The sequence below is a fragment of the Homarus americanus genome, unplaced genomic scaffold (assembly GCF_018991925.1).
Source record: "Homarus americanus isolate GMGI-L3 unplaced genomic scaffold, GMGI_Hamer_2.0 scaffold32929, whole genome shotgun sequence".
Taxonomy (NCBI): domain Eukaryota; kingdom Metazoa; phylum Arthropoda; class Malacostraca; order Decapoda; family Nephropidae; genus Homarus; species Homarus americanus.
The window spans coordinates 12,039,842-12,057,659 of NW_024737097.1; the positions used below are offsets into that span (position 1 = coordinate 12,039,842).

The 17,818-nt window shown below is 40.7% G+C and overlaps 1 protein-coding gene and 1 long non-coding RNA gene across 2 annotated transcripts in view; both read left to right on the forward strand.

The window, feature by feature from the left end:
- The window catches only part of LOC121873209, a 209,441-nt gene that overhangs the window by 142,035 nt on the left and 49,588 nt on the right, over positions 1-17,818 (forward strand). Inside the window, exon 10 of the mRNA XM_042376562.1 lies at positions 16,108-16,444. Coding sequence (XP_042232496.1) covers positions 16,108-16,444 — 337 coding nt within the window. The remainder of the gene's footprint in view (positions 1-16,107; positions 16,445-17,818) is intronic.
- On the forward strand, positions 3,620-7,290 carry LOC121873210. The gene is made up of 3 exons (XR_006090208.1): positions 3,620-3,800; positions 6,808-6,905; positions 7,109-7,290. It is a non-coding gene; the product is annotated as an uncharacterized LOC121873210 (long non-coding RNA).

Sequence of the window (17,818 nt, forward strand, 5' to 3'; positions counted from 1 at the left end):
GAACTCACACTGCTAGACTATACTCACACTGCTAGACTAAACTCACACTGCTATACTAAACTCACACTGCTAGACTATTCTCACACTGCTAAACTGAACTCACACTGCTAGACTATACTCACACTGCTAGACTAAACTCACACTGCTATACTAAACTCATACTGCTAGACTAAAGGCACACTGCTAGACTAAACTCACACTGCTAGACTAAACTCACACTGCTAGAATAAACTCACACTGCTAGACTAAGCTCACACTGCTATACTAAGCTCACACTGCTAAGCTAAGCCTCACACTGCTAGACTAAGCTCACACTGCTTGGAGCTAAGCTCACACTACTGGAGCTAAGCTCACACTGCTGGAGCTAAGCTCATACTGCTAGACTAAACTCACACACTGCTAGACTATTCTCACACTGCTAGACTATTCTCACACTGCTAAGCCTTCGAACTCACACTGCTAGACTATACTCACACTGCTAGACTAAACTCACACTGCTATACTAAACTCACACTGCTAGACTAAGCTCACACTGCTAGACTAAACTCACACTGCTAGACTAAACTCACACTGTTAGACTAAACTCACACTGTTAGACTAAGCTCACACTGCTAAACTAAACTCACACTGTTAGACTAAACTCACACTGTTAGACTAAGCTCACACTGCTAGATTAAACTCACACTGCTAGAATAAACTCACACTGTATGAGTAAATTCACACTGTTAGACTAAACTCACACTGTTAGACTAAACACACTGTTAGACTAAACTCACACTGCTAGACTAAACTCACACTGCTTGAGCTAAAGGCACACTGCTAGACTAAACTCACACTGCTAGACTAAACTCACACTGCTAGACTTCTTTGTCAGCTCCCCAAAGAACAACTACACATACTGTCCTGTGGTCTGGTGGCAGCGACCCTAAGTTAAGAAGTAAACCCTAGAATTAAGTGACCAATTAAAGGGCAGTATAACTGTATACACTTGGCCATGATGTTCCCCAAACATAAATATCTTACAGAATGAGATATAAGTATTTAAACTATTGCTGAATACTTTATTACAACCCCAATATTGTAGAACATGTGTTCAACAGGACATGATAGTGAGAGGTATTCAAACACCCTTCTTAGGTGTGTCTCAGGCCAACAGGACATGATAGTGAGAGGTATTCAAACACTCTTCTCAGGTGTGTCTCAGACCAACAGGACATGATAGTGAGAGGTATTCAAACACTCTTCTCAGGTGTGTCTCAGGCCAACAGGACATGATAGTGAGAGGTATTCAAACACTCTTCTCAGGTGTGTCTCAGGCCAACAGGACATGATAGTGAGAGGTATTCAAACACTCTTCTCAGGTGTGTCTGAGGCCAACAGGACATGATAGTGAGAGGTACTCAAACCCTTCTCAGGTGTGTCTCAGGCCAACAGGACATGATAGTGAGAAGTACTCAAACACTCTTCTCTTGTGTGTCTCAGGCCAACAGGACATGATAGTGAAAGGTACTCAAACACCCTTCTCAGGTGTGTCTCAGGCCAACAGGACATGATAGTGAGAGGTACTCAAAACACCCTTCTCAGCTGTGTCTCAGGCCAACAGGACATGATAGTGAGAGGTACTCAAATACCCTTGTGAGGTGTGTCTCAGACCAACAGGACATGATAGTGAGAGGTACTCAAACACCCTTCTCAGGTGGGTCTCAGGCCAACAGGACATGATAGTGAGAGGTATTCAAACACTCTTCTCAGGTGTGTCTCAGGCCAACAGGACATGATAGTGAGAGGTACTCAAACACCCTTCTGAGGTGTGTCTCAGACCAACAGGACATGATAGTGAGAGGTACTCAAACACCCTTCTCAGGTGTGTCTCAGGCCAACAGGACATGATAGTGAGAGGTACTCAAACACCCTTCTCAGGTGTGTCTCAGGCCAACAGGACATGATAGTGAGAAGTACTCAAACACCCTTCTCAGGTGTGTCTCAGGCCAACAGGACATGATAGTGAGAGGTACTCAAACACCCTTCTCAGGTGTGTCTCAGGCCAACAGGACATGATAGTGAGAGGTACTCAAACACCCTTCTCAGGTGTGTCTCAGGCCAACAGGACATGATAGTGAGAGGTACTCAAACACCCTTCTCAGGTGTGTCTCAGGCCAACAGGACATGATAGTGAGACGTACTCCTTCTTAGGTGTGTCTCAGGCCAACAGGACATGATAGTGAGAGGTATTCAAACACTCTTCTCAGGTGTGTCTCAGACCAACAGGACATGATACTGAGAGGTATTCAAACACTCTTCTTAGGTGTGTTTCAGGCCAACAAGACATGATAGTGAGAGGTACTCAAACGCCCTTCTTAGGTGTGTCTCAGGCCAACAGGACATGATAGTGAGAGGTATTCAAACACTCTTCTCAGGTGTGTCTCAGACCAACAGGACATGATACTGAGAGGTATTCAAACACTCTTCTTAGGTGTGTTTCAGGCCAACAAGACATGATAGTGAGAGGTACTCAAACGCCCTTCTTAGGTGTGTCTCAGGCCAACAGGACATGATAGTGAGAGGTATTCAAATGCCTTTTTTCAAGATGTCTCAGGCCAACAGGACATGATAGTGAGAGGTAGTCAAACACCCTTCTCAGGTGTGTCTCAGGCCAACAGGACATGATAGTGAGAGGTACTCAAACACCCTTCTCAGGTGTGTCTCAGGCCAACAGGACATGATAGTGACGGGTAGTCAAACACCCTTTTCAGGTGTGTCTCAGCCAACAGGATATGATGAGTGAGGAGGTGGTCAAACACCACCCTTCTCAGATGTGTCTCAGGCCAACAGGACATGATAGTGAGAGGTGTTCAAACACCCTTCTCAGGTGTGTCTCAGGCCAACAGGACATGATAGTGAGAGGTAGTCAAACACCCTTTTCAGGTGTGTCTCAGGCCAACAGGACATGATAGTGAGAGGTAGTCAAACACCCTTCTCAGGCCAACAGGACATGATAGTGAGAGGTAGTCAAACACCCTTTTCAGGTGTGTCTCAGGCCAACTGGACATGATAGTGAGAGGTACTCAAACACCCTTCTCAGGTGTGTCTCAGGCCAACAGGACATGATAGCGAGAGGTAGTCAAACACCCTTCTCAGGTGTGTCTCAGGCCAACAGGACATGACAGCGAGAGGTAGTCATAATGCAAGATGGACTTAATTGATAATAATATAATTGGTAGTTGATTATTATTTACTTTTTATATTATACTTAGTTATTGTTTAATAATTGTTGCTGAATAATTATGTAGTTTTAGACTAATAGTTACCGTTAATAATATTATTATGAATAGTTAAAATAGCGAGTTTATTATGGTGTTTAAGCTTATATATAGTGATATATATTAATAAAATATTAATAAATCATCTTGAAATAGATAAACAATAAATGTTATTGTTTAAATAGATAAACAATAAATGTTATTGTTTAAATATATTTTAGTGTATTTGTAAATGTTGTCAAGCTATTCGGTTCTCCAGCCATTGACTTAAGTTTAGTTAATATTAATATATATCTATTAGTGGGAGTTTAATCAATAATAAAACATTATGATTAAAGTGTAATTTATTTATATTATGTATCATTTATAAATAAAATACTTTATTATAGTGTTAATAATGAAAACTTGTAGTTACTGAAAGATAAGAGAGAGAATCGGACAAGGTGTAGCGTGTCAACATCAACCAAGGTGGACGTCTTGTTTATTGTTGTTAATTTTGTTAGTAAATGTTAATTTGTGGGCCTTCCTCCCTCCCTCGTGGTAAGTTAACATTATGTATGGCCGTGTTAACTAGACACAGTACAGTAGAACATAAGAATGGAGGAAACTACAGCGGGCCATACTGGGCAGTCCACCCAGCCCCTATTGCTCATATAAACATCCAACCTATGGTTGAAGCTATCCAGCCATCTCTGTGGTTGTCGGTCACACTGGTTGAACTAGGCCCATCTGGGACCAACTAGGCCCATCTGGGACCAACTAGGCCCATCTGGGACCAGCTAGGCCCATCTGGGACCAACTAGGCCCATCTGGGACCAACTAGGCCCATCTGGGACCAACTAGGCCCATCTGGGACCAACTAGGCCCATCTGGGACCAACTAGGCCCATCTGGGACCAACTAGGCCCATCTGGGACCAACAGGGCCCATCTGGGACCAGCTAGACCCATCTGGGACCAACTGGGCCCATCTGGGACCAACTAGGCCCATCTGGGACCAGCTGAGCCCATCTGGGACCCTTTAGACCCATCTGGGACCAACTAGACCCATTTGGGACCAACTAGGCCCATCTGGGACCAACTAGACCCATCTGGGACCAACTAGGCCCATCTGGGACCAGCTAGGCCCATCTGGAACCAGCTGGGCCCATCTGGGACCTTTAAGCCCATCTGGGACCAACATGGCCCATCTGGGACCAACTGGGTCATCTGGGACCCAACTGGGCCCATCTGGGACCAACTGGGCCCATCTGCCAGGACAACTGGGCCCATCTGGGACCAGCTAGGCCCATCTGGGACCAACTAGGCCCATCTGGGACCAACTAGGTCCATCTGGGACCAACTAGGTCCATCTGGAACCAACTAGGCCCATCTGGGACCAACTAGGCCCATCTGGGACCAACTAGGCCCATCTGGGACCAACTAGGCCCATCTGGGACCAACTAGGCCCATCTGGGACCAACTAGGCCCATCTGGGACCAACTAGGCCCATCTGGGACCAACTAGGTCCATCTGGGACCAACTAGGTCCATCTGGGCCCAACTAGGCCCATCTGGGCCCAACTAGGCCCATCTGGGCCCAACTAGGCCCATCTGGGACTAACTAGGCCCATCTGGGGACCAACCAGGCCCATCTGGGGACCAACTAGGCCCATCTAATCAACTAGGTCCATCTGGGGACTAACTAGTCTATCTGGGGACCAACTAGGCCCATCTGGGGACCAATCTAGGCCCATTCTGGGGGAATCAACTAGGCCCATCTGTGACAACTAGGCCCATCTAGGCCCAATCTAGGCCTATCTGGGACCAAATAGGTATGGTGCAGGTGTGTGGTGTAGGTATATGGTGCAGGTATAGTGTGTGTTTGTGGTGCAGGTATATAGTGTGTTTATGGTGCAGGTGTGTGGTGTAGGTATACGGTGCAGGTATATAGTGTGTTTATGGTGCAGGAGTGTGGTGTAGGTATTAATTAACAGGTAGACGGTGAAGGCAAGTGGACCAATAACTGCTGCTGCTTATTAATGTAAACTACTGGAGGAAATTGTCAATGGAACAATGTTAAGGAAATAGGTTGATAGTTTGAGGTATTTTATTACTTTCCTGTTGAGTATTTGTTACTTTTACATTTGATAAGTTTTGTTACTTGTGGAGTTTGTTACTTTTACGTTTGATAAGTTTTGTTACTTGTGGTGTTTACATCACTTTACGTTTGGGAATTGTTACTTTTCTGTAGTTTATTACTTTTAGGATAATTTTATGATAATTTTGTCAAGTTACTTTTGTTATATTATAGTGGACACTGTTTGTGGTAATGTTAGTAAATGGATGTTTTTTAAATAAACGCTACTTAACATTTGTGGTTATGAAGGACAGACCTAACCAAACAAACCTACCTCACCTAACTTCTCCGGTATATTAAACAGAAAAAACTTACTATACGGTGATATTTGAGACATTTTCTGGACGTGAGATGATACAGCAGCATCGGCACTATGGCGGGTTAGTCCTATATATTAACCAAGGTGGGATTTTGGGTCATATTTATTTTGGGAAAGATTTTTTTATTTAATTGAAGTAAAAAAATTTGGTTATAAGAATGTGGTACTTTTTATTTGTGGTTAAATTACAGTTTGTAGCAAAATACTGTATTAGCTTTTGAGACATTTTGGGAACTTTACTGTATAGTTGCAGTTGATTTTTTGACAAGAAATTTACATTTTTGTCACTGTATTTGGTGGGATCCTAACCTAGCCAAATCGTGTGTCCGATGGTGAGGGTTTAATTCTCGGGGAAAATAAAAATTTCGTGGTATTCAAACCTAACCTAACCAAATCATGTCTTCGATGGTATTTTAATTCTCTGGGAAAGGAAAAATCGCAAGACGCTTCACAATGTCGGCGTTTATAGATTAGTAAACCCTTATGGCAGTGGGATATAGCTTGTGAATTTACCAGGTGTTATCCATTAGTGACTAGTAAGTGGTATTAAGAAAGTTGTTGACCAGAGTTAACTTGTGGTCCTTCTGCAGCTCTTCACAGTCTGCTTGGTTCTTGATTTCCCGAAATAACTTGGCGTCATCGCCAAACATTTGTATGGAGGAGTGTACAACGTCAGGCATGTCATTATGAAACAAACAAACAACAGCGGGCCCAATACACTGCCCTGTGGTACCCCGCTTGTGACGGGTATTGATGACGATTTTGTACCAGTAATTGCCACACACTGCTTGCGGTCATGTACAGGTAGAAAGTCTTCTATCCACGCTAGGACATTTCCTCGAATTCTGTACCCTTCCAGTTTGATTTTCAGTCTTTCCTGGAGTACACTGTCGAAAGCCTTGGCAAAATCTAGGTAAATATTGTCGATATTACCACCTGTTCCAGAATATGGGGCCAAATATCCAATACCTTGAGCAATTGTGTTAAGCAGGAGCGCCCCGGCATAAAACCGTGTTAGCAATCTTTTACAAGGTTGTTTCGTCTCCAACATGTTGGAACAAAAAATTATCTGAGTTTCTACAAAAAGAGTAACAGGGTTATTTTGTTTACAGTTTACTGCTCCAATTGGTTGTTACTGTAGTGTTAAGACAACTACCATATTGCTGCCTCGCTGATCATGGTTAATGAAGTTCCTCGTGTCATTGTCTAGGTAAGATTTTCTAAAGTGTTTCATTATTCTCTTTAAAAAGTTTTATGGAAATTTCTTAATTTAACCATAATATTGTATTTAAATGTTTGAAGATTTAATGAGTTCCTGATTAATATAATACTGTACAGTACTGTATACATATTATATAATATTACTGCCCAGAGTATTTAATTTATTAGCTGTTAAAATGTTATTCATTCTAGGACGGTGACGTGAAGATGTAAGACATGGGCCACAAGACGAAGGTTTGTTTTGGTTAACAGGTCTCTTGCTGCACCACATTGGAAGCTTTCTGCTATAACATAAGGTACAGTACAGTGTATATCTTTGTGGTTTTAGTTTTTATTAAGGATCTGGGATCACCGTTTAAAAATTCAAGTAATTGTGTTAAAGACCTTTGAAATAATTAGATATTTTAAGTACTGTATATTACGCTGTGCCCGTAAGTTTTAAAAGCCTTTATGGATGGTCTTAAATATGTTGACCATCTTTACTGTATGAAGTTAGTTTCACGTCAAAATATTTGTCAAATATGCCTGACCTAATACCTTTGTCTTCAGCACTTGGGGGTAGAAAAATAGTTTAAATATCCTACAAAGGTACAGGGTACTACTTTACCTGATTTTATATCTAGGTTCACAAATTAGTTATTGTGTTAATGACTTTTTGAAACAATTAGATATTTAAAGTAGATTACTTAGGCTTTGCCCGTATATTTTAAAAGGCCTTCATATACGTTTTAAAAATAATATGGACTACAGTGAGTTCTGCTGTAACGCGTATTTTGACAACTCGAATTGGCTCTAACGCGATTTATGAATAGAAGAACCATATTTGTAAAACGCGAACGCTTGTTTGCTGTAACGCGATTTTTGCTTACTATTTCTCCAATTTTGTGGTATTAACTGTGAATATGGTAAAGAAGAATATCTCCAAGAAGCGTTCTGGTGATCGCATTCCCGGTGATGATCGTAAAAGAAAGGCTATCCTTTGTGTTAGGCTAACTACTAAATTTTTTTTTATTTCGAGTAATCTGCACCTAACCCTATTTTCTCCATAAGCCCTGTTATTTCTATTGCGCAAATTTATATAACACGATGTTTAACAAGAACGCAACTAACGCGTTATAGCAGAACTGACTGTATTGGGGTGTCGACTGCATGGAAAAGCCAGGAAACTTTCAAACAAATGGGGTATTTTATTTGGGTTAAGTTATACTGTGGGGTATGAGATGTTTGGTTCACACTCAGGATGGGATGGAGAAAGGAAACTCACGATGTGCTCTCTATATACATGTTGTATTGGATGTAATATGCAGCTTGGTGCTGGGAAGGCAGCATGGTTACAAGCATGATGTAGAGAGAGCTGGTTGGTGAGGACGCTCAGAGAAGGACAGCTTGTGGGTCGCCATGCTCGCCAGCGGGAGAGAGGACCGCCAGGCAGGCGGAGGTTCGAGGGAAGGCCGCCAGGCAGCAGCGGAGGAGGAGGTGTTGCTGGCTGCGGCTGTAGGTAGAGAGAGAGCGATCACCACGAGGTCAGGTCTTAAATAGCGGGTGTAGGCGTGGCTTAGCAGTTGACACCCCCGCTCCGTGGTGTATGGCGGCGCTGGTTGACCTGGACCACGAGGCATACACTGGGGAATTGGTGGGCTCGGCTAGGCCGCGACAAACAGCGTTTGTAGGGGAGAATTCCACTACAATACTCCCCCTTCCCTCCAGGCTGTGTAGGAGACTTGTTGTCTGCAGGGTTGCATAGCACATGCGAGGCAGAACGGGCGGTGCGTGCCTCATGTGAGACAACGGCGATGGCGTGGATGAGCCGGTCGCTGGGGACAACTGTCTAGATACACACTATCTGTGGGAGTAGAGAGGGAGAATAAGGGTGTATGGAGGCGATGAATGTTGTGCTTCCCTCACGGCAGGTACCGAGTCGTCAGATGCGCCTGCTGGGGTGTGTGGGCCTGGGTCAGGAGCAGGGGCTGCGTCAGTAGAAACGGATGAGGGCTCGTGACAGCAGCTGGGTCCACGACAGCAGCAGGGTGCAGGACATTAGCAGGGAGTACCTGGGGGAGAAAAGAGGGGTGTGTGTGTCCGCACTCAGGAACAGAGGCCGCATCAGGGGCGGCAGGGGTTACTGCTGGGCCGGGGTCGGCGTCTGAGGCAGGACAGATGTGCTGGGGTCGGAAGAGGAGCCACTGTCTGCTTAGAGTAGCAGAGCTGCTCTAGGGTGTCTGACCTGCGGTGTAGAGACAGTAGCTGTAGAGCCGATGAGAGCTGCTTCTGGGTGGATAAGCCAGTCTTCCATGTTGCTTGAAGACTAGGAGCGTGATCAGTTTCTCCTCCATCCTGTGTGAGTGCGAATCTCCGGGAGTCACCATTTGTGGGGTATGAGATGTTTGGTTCACACTCAGGATGGGATGGAGAAAGGAAACTCACGATGTGCTCTCTATATACAGTATTACCCCGCTTAACGCGCTTTCACTTAACGCGTTTTCGCATATACACGGTGCCTTGCCAAAGCTGAACTTTCACTTAACGCGGCATTTTTCATCATATACGCGGTGAGTGTCCGGCTCGAGAGCTATTTTTAGATTCGCACCACCCCCCACCCGCCACCCTGCCTGACTGCCTGTTTTAGCTCATAAAATTCATACAAATTACCCAGCCAGAATATAATTTACATTGCTGGAATTCTTATAATTTGGTGATCATTTTGAATATAAACAACATATATTTTGCATTAAACATACAATTTTTAGATAAAAATTTTCTCTAGGTAAGTATGTTATCTTTTGTCCAAAATATATGACATTTATATTCAAAATATTCCTGGTCTTACAAGGAATCCAGCAATGTCAATTATATTATCCTAACTTTAGTTTGAGGTATTATTTATTAAAATTTAGTGGTTATCCCACACATCTCCTTGGGACGGTTGGTGGGGGGTGGGGGGGAGGGAGGGACCAACCGACCGACCATCTGTTACCCAGTGAAGAATTATTTTTTTTTTTATTAACTGAAGATATTTGTTTTAGCTCATAAAATTCATACAAATTACCCGGTCAGAATATAATTTACATTGCTGGAATTCTTATAATTTGGTGATCATTTTGAATATAAACAACATATATTTTGCATTAAACATACAATTTTTAGATAAAAATTGTTCTCTAGGTAATTATGTTATCTTTTGTCCAAAATATATGACATTTATATTCAAAATATTCCTGGTCTTACAAGGAATCCAGCAATGTCAATTATATTATCCTAACTTTAATCTGAGGTATTATTTAATACTAAATGTTAAAAACTCTTGAATGGAGGATTGGTGGGGGTGGGGGGAGGGTTGGGACTGACCACACGGTTGGAAGAGGGGGGGAAGGCAAGGTGGGGTACTTTGATTGACAGATAGTGTCGAAGAATATTTTTTTTTTTTTATTAACTGAAGATATTTGTTTTAGCTCATAAAATTCATACAAATTATCCGGCCAGAATATAATTTACATTGCTGGAATTCTTACAATTTGCTGATCATTTTGAATATAAACATCATAGATTTTGCATTAGACATACAAATTTTAGATGTAAAGTTTATTCTGAGTAAATATGTTATCTTTTGTGAAAAATATATGACATTTGTATTCAAAATATTCCTGGTCTTACAAGGAATCCAGCAATGTCAATTATATTATCCTAACTTTAGTTTGAGGAATTATTTATTACTATACCTGGTTTTCCCCCAAAAATTTCTCAGAGGGAAGAGCCAGCGAGTGTAGTGTGAGAAGAGGGGGAGGGAGTCGAGTCCATTATTTGAATGGACATTAACTTGGCGACTGTATTTCTCTATTTCTCTTAAGTATTAATTGTGTGCATGTGCCATCATAAAATTAAGATGTTATTTTTACTAGAACATAGGTATTGTGTTGGAAAAAGTGGAGTTTGGGGGTCAGCTGGTCTCTATTTCATTTAATCCCATATGTTATGTGACCCATAGCAGCAGTTTTTCATAGCTGGACCCTCTGGGTTTTCAATTGGCTGCCGGTCAAATTAGAGTTCAACTTTAATACATGTTGTATTGGTTATACAATGCAGCTGGTGCTGGGAAGGACAGCATGGTTACTGGCCGTGATGATGTAGAGAGAGCTGGTTGGTGGGAAGCGGCTCAGGAAGAAGGACGGCTTGTGGGTCGCCATGCTCGCTAGCAGAGAGAGAGGACCGCCAGGCAGGGTCAGAGGGGGAAGGCAGGCAGCGGAAACAACATATATTTTGCCTTAAACATACAATTTTTAGATAAAAATTGTTCTCTAGGTAATTATGTTATCTTTTGTCCAAAATATATGACATTTATATTCAAAATATTCCTGGTCTTACAAGGAATCCAGCAATGTCAATTATATTATCCTAACTTTAGTTTGAGGAATTATTTATTACTATACCTGGTTTTCCCCCAAAAATTTCTCAGAGGGAAGAGCCAGTGAGTGTAGTGTGAGAAGAGGGGGAGGGAGTTGAGTCCATTATTTGAATGGACATTAACTTGGCGACTGTATTTCTCTATTTCTCTTAAGTATTAATTGTGTGCATGTACCATCATAAAATTAAGATGTTATTTTTACTACAACATAGTTATTTGTGTCAAAAAGTGGAGTTTGGGGGTCGGGCTGGGTTCTATTGGAATTAATCCCATATGTTCTGTTATTCACTTAACGCGGTTTTCACTTAACGCGGGACCCTCTGGGTTCAATTGACCGCGTTAAGTGGGGTACAACTGTATATATATATATATATATATATATATATATATATATATATATATATATATATATATATATATATATATATATATATATATATATATATATATATATATATATATATATATATACAGTGGGGTATGCTATAACGAATCTAATTGGTTCTAGAACCTTGTTCGTTATAGCATTCGTTCGTTATAGGATTAATCCATTCCAGGCCCCCAAATACAACCACTTAACACTGAAAAATATAATATTAAATTGTAAAAATTGTAAAAAAGTGCATAAATATGCATCTAAACCCCTGAAATAATGAGTATCATTAATACTTGTAATAAAAAAACAATAAATTAGTAAAAAATAAATAAATAAATAAAATAAATAAATAAATAAATAATGTTCGTTGTAGGAGTTTCGTTCGTTATAGCATTCTCAATTTTATAGGTAACACCGTTCGTTATAGGAATATTCGTAGTGGGATCCGTTCGTTATAGCATACCCCACTGTATATATACAGTATATATATCTATATATATATATATATATATATATATATATATATATATATATATATATATATATATATATATATATATATATATATATATATATATATATATATATATATATATATAATTTTTTTTTTCAGTGAAGACGAGCCCGGAAGGGCGAAAAACAACGTCATTTACTAAGTGACTTGAAAGCAGAGGATGTTAGTCACTAACGATCTAGCGACTTCATAATAGAAGACGCGCTGTGATTGCCATGCTGACCAGACCGTATAAGAAATTGTCCCTAACACAATATCTGAGACATAAACAAAATAAAAGTCACTGAATTACTTGACCGTGCTAAGATGTATAAATACCGTATATATAATCCTCGTGGCACTTAGTATTTCAGCTATTACAACACAAATTAGCGGAGCCTTCTTTGTTGCGTATTTACAGCTGATTCACCAGCCAAGAAGATGACGGTAGCAATGCGTGTGATGGAGGGAGCGGGGGGAGGTTTTGAGAATTGCAATTAAATGCCAGGCAGCAACGTGTCCTCCTAATATTATGTATTAACTAATTATTAGATGTTTTAATTGCCTGTATGTTGGCCTGGCTAGTTATTGCTAGGCATTAACATACCTAGGTATAAAGCTAGATGTCGCATTCTGGACTATATCACAAAAACTTTTTTTTTTTTTTTCAGGGATCAGCCCACCCAGGCACAGGTCACCTACCCACATTGGGTTCTGGGGGGCGAAAATGTAATAATAATATTAATAATAATAATTCATAGGTCTTGGTCCATAATAAAGTTCAGTATCACTAATGCTAATAACTTATAAAGTAAGCACTACTATCACTGAAACAACACCTATAAAGGGAACTATAATATCAAAGAAAAGACAAGGTCCTATCCACGATATGGAAAAATTATTGGTGATATGGATAGAAGACCAGATACAGAAGCGTGTACCCTTAAGCATTCTAACCATACAGGCTAAAGCAAGAAGCCTGTTCCAAAGCCTGAAGGAGCAGGCAGGAGATGAATGTGATCAAACCTTTACAGGAAGTCGTGGGTGGTTTGATAGATTTAAAAAACGCTGCAGTCTACACAATGTTAAGGTGAGTGGAGAGGCAGCTGGTGCCGATGTTGTTGCTGCCGAAGCTTTTAAGGAGGAGTTAGATGATGTGATTGTGGAAGGGAATTATTTGCCTGAGCAAACATTCAATGTGGATGAGACTGGATTATTGTGGAAACGCATGCCTGAGCGGACATACATCCACAAAGAGGCAAAAACAATGCCCGGATTCAAGGCATTCAAGGACAGAATTACATTTCTGTTGGGGGGAATGTTGCTGGTTTCAAGCTAAAGCCCTTCATGATCTATCAATCAGAGAACCCCAGGGCTTTTAAACATGTCAGCAAGTACACACTGCCAGTGTTTTATCGCAGTAACAAGAAAGCCTGGATGACCCTAGTACTGTTTGAGGATTGGTTCATGACTTGTTTCATTCCACGAGCCAAGGCGTATTGTCTGCAACAAAGGATTCCATTCAAGATTTTACTGATTTTGGATAATGCTCCGGGACACCCACCACACCTGGACGACATGCACCCTGATGTTAAGGTAGTGTACATTCCACCTAACACTACCTCTGTCATCCAACCCATGGATCAAGGTGCTATTGCTGCCTTTAAAGCGTATTATTTACGCACTACCTTCGCTCAGGCTGTTGCTGCTACTGAAGGTGAGAAAACGCTCAGACAGTTTTGGAAGGAGTACAACATTTTGTCATGTATAAAGAACATTAGTACAGCATGGGATCAGGTTACAAAACATGGCATGAATGGAATATGGAAGAAAATCCTGAAAAGATATGTGCACACTTTCAGAGGATTTAATGAAAATGAAGTTATTTTGGATATTAGTAACAAGATAGTGGAGTTAGGTAAACAGCTGGAGTTAGAAATTGATACTGAAGATGTTGGACAGTTGGTTGAAAGTGTAGCAGAAGAGCTCAGTAACGAGGATCTTATTGAACTAGATGCACAGAAAATTGCAGAGGAAGAAGAGAGACAAAATGTAGAAGAAGAGCCTGCACCCCCCAAAAAGTTTTCAGTGAAACATATGGCAGAGGCATTTGCTACAATTAATAAAGCAATGCAAATGTTTGATGGCATGGATCAAAATTATGCGCGTTATGCCAAAGTTGACAGAATGATCCAAGATTCACTTGCTTGCTACAGAGAAATTTATAATGAAAAGAAAAACCAAACTGTGCAGTCTAAATTGGACATCTATTTCAAGAAGTCCCCCAGTGCTGTCGCCTCACGCCCCACCAGTGCTGTCTCTTCACTCCCTCAAGATGATCCAATACCTTCAACCAGCAAGTTACCCCTGTACATAAACCTGTCCGAAGAAAGCGACATTGATGACCCACCCAGCCCTGTCTCCTCTTCTGCTTCTTCCAATTAATATAGTCTCCATGTATCCTGTAAATAGAAAATTATGGGGGCTCTGTGTGCATTCAGCTGACTACATTTAAGGTAAGTGCTCAGTCACATTGTATCCATTCCTCATTATTTATTACTTTTACTGTACTGTATCCATTCCTCATTATTTTTTACGTTTAGTGTACTGTATTTCATTGTAGATTTTTTAATTTTTTTTGAAAAAGAAACAATTTTTTAATTTTTAAATTTTTTTTTTTTTTTTTTATCTATGTCGGACTTACGACCTGGATTTGGGTCCCTAACCCCGTCGTAAGTCGGGGTCTATCTGTATATATACATATATATAGTCAACCCCCACTTTACGCGGTCCCACATTCCGCGTTTCCACATTTACGCGGTGCCCTGCCAGAACCCAGGATGCTCACATTCCGTGGTGGGTGTACCCCTTTACGCGGGTGAAGTATAATTTTTTTATTTAGCTCATAAAATTCATACAAATTACCCGGCCAGAATATAATTTACATTGCTGGAATTCTTACAATTTGATGATCATTTTGAATATAAACATCATAGATTTTGCATTAGACATACAAATTTTAGATGTAATGTTTACTCTGAGTAAATATGTTATCTTTTGTGAAAAATATATGACATTTATATTCAAAATATTCCTGGTCTTACAAGGAATCCAGCAATGTCAATTATATTATCCTAACTTTAGTTTGAGGTATTATTTATTACTATACTTGGTTTTCCCCCCAAAATTTCTCAGAGGGAAGAGCCAGCGAGTGTAGTGTGAGATGAGGGGGAGGGAGTCGAGTCCATTATTTGAATGGACATTAATTTGGCGACTGTATTTCTCTATTTCTCTTAAGTATTAATTGTGTGCATGTTCCATCATAAAATTAAGATGTTATTTTTACTAGAACATAGGTATTGTGTTGGAAAAAGTGGAGTTTGGGGGTCAGCTGGTCTCTATTTCATTTAATCCCATATGTTATGTTATTCACTTTACGCGTTTCTCACTTTCCGCGGTACCCTGTGGGTTACATTAACCGCGTAAAGTGAGGGTTGACTGAATAATAGTTTCAGTGATAGTAGTGCTTACTTTTTAAGTTATTAGCATTAATGATACTGAACTTTATTATGGTTTGTGTAACCAGCACTAAATTTAGGAATTAGCAGGCATAGCATTGGGTATCAAGTGGTTTATGGTTACGGTCAAATAATTAGAGTGAATGACTGAAAAAATGGAGAGAGTCTATTTACTTTTCATTCTTACCCTGTGGATTTCTGTATAGTGGAAAACTTACAAGATTGAAAAAAAGGAAAATCAGTAGGCTACCTGTCTACTGTGTATGGAAATAATAATCATTGTCATGAGCAACACCATTGTCACTACTGTATTCAATTGCAGTTTAAAAATCTTTATTATGGAAGTTAATATTTGTTCATTTTATTATTTTGTACAGGAAGGTATATCTGACTTATTTTTTTCAGGATATCATCAAGTCTTTCTTCCCAAATGGATTATCAAAGGAGTTTAGAAACCTACATCATATACGTGAATTGGAAAAGTCTTTGCTTAACAAATGTGAGAATTCTGATTTCAATGCAATTTGTACCATATTGGAAGTTATTGCACACAGTTATACAGTTGCTATTGCTGAGAACAAGCTGTTGATAAGCATGGCTAACAGTACTACCATGCCTGGTGAAGGAAGTAAAAAAACTTTGGAGAAAATTTCAGAAGAAATCGTTGCAGAGATATGGCCCACTGTGGACACTGCTTCCTTGGATACTGTTCGCCAAGGAAATGAACCTGTAAAAGATGGAGGTAATGTAAAAGCTCTCTGGTACTTTTATTTTAAGATAGTGTTTTTAAAGGTACAGTAAGTTCTCGCTTAATGTTGGGGTTACGTTCCTGAAAACGCGATGTTATACGAAACAACGTTAAGCTGATCAATTTTCCCCATAAGAAATAGATAAAATACAGGATTTACCTTTCCCAGCTTCCCTTTGCTCCATGAAAAACATTACATATACAGAAAATCATTGCCATTTCTTTAGAAAATAGTGCATACATATACAACTGCTAAGTTTGTATTGGTACTCACCGATGGGTGGAGGTGGTAGAGCGAGTGTGTGGTGGGTAGTTGAGCGAAGGAGGAGGATGGCGGGAGGGGAGGAGTATGGCAGGAGCGGAGGAGAAGGGTGGGAGCGGAGGAGGGCTGCTGAGGAGGAGGGTGGTGAGTCACTGAGACTCTGTGGCTGCCTCCTCCTCCTGTTCTGACTGGGGTTCCTCCGCTGCTGTTTGCTCCTTCTATAAAAAAAATATTAAAATCCATAATACAAGGCAGAATTTACACAACAGAACATTTGGAACTCACCAACAGCGGACATGCTTGGTTACAGTCTCCGCCAATGAGAGCAATGTACCCGTGTATCCTCACAGCCAATTAGCGCTCGCATCCTTGTGTAAAAAAATTTCCTGGTAGCATTCACCTTACTTGACATGCTTGCATATTATAGTGAATGTTTGTGACCCAAGTTATTTTTTACTAGAAAATAAAAATCAATTGTGAAAATCCATAATTTTTAAAAGTCAGCTGTTCACTTGTGCCTGGCAGTACAGCAGTCATTATTGTGCATCATTTTCCCTCACCACTGACAACCAACCGGTACCATGTGAGTTACTAACATGTAGAGTGACTTTGTTTTGTCTGTTAGCCTGTGGGCCGCCACTCCATCGCCCCAGTTTGAAAGCATTCTCATCCTGTAACACCAGTTGGTAATTGTGAGTGTTGATGGTGACCAACACTCATCACCACCAATACTCACCACCACCAACAACACACACCACCACCAACACTCACCACCAACACTCACCACCAACACTCACCACCACCCCTGCCAACACTCACTACCACCACTACCATTCACCATTATCACCAACAATCACTGTACAGGTGCTCCCCGAATTACAACGGAGTTAGGGACCCAAATCCAGGTTGTAAGTCCGATTGGTCGTAAGTCCGACATAGAAAAAAAAAAAAAAAAATCTACAATGAAATACAGTACAGTAAAAGTAATAAATAATGAGGAATGGATACAGTACAGTAAAAGTAATAAATAATGAGAAATGGATACAGTGTGACTGAGCACTTACCTTTTATGTAGTCAGCTGAATGCACACGGGGCCCCCATAATT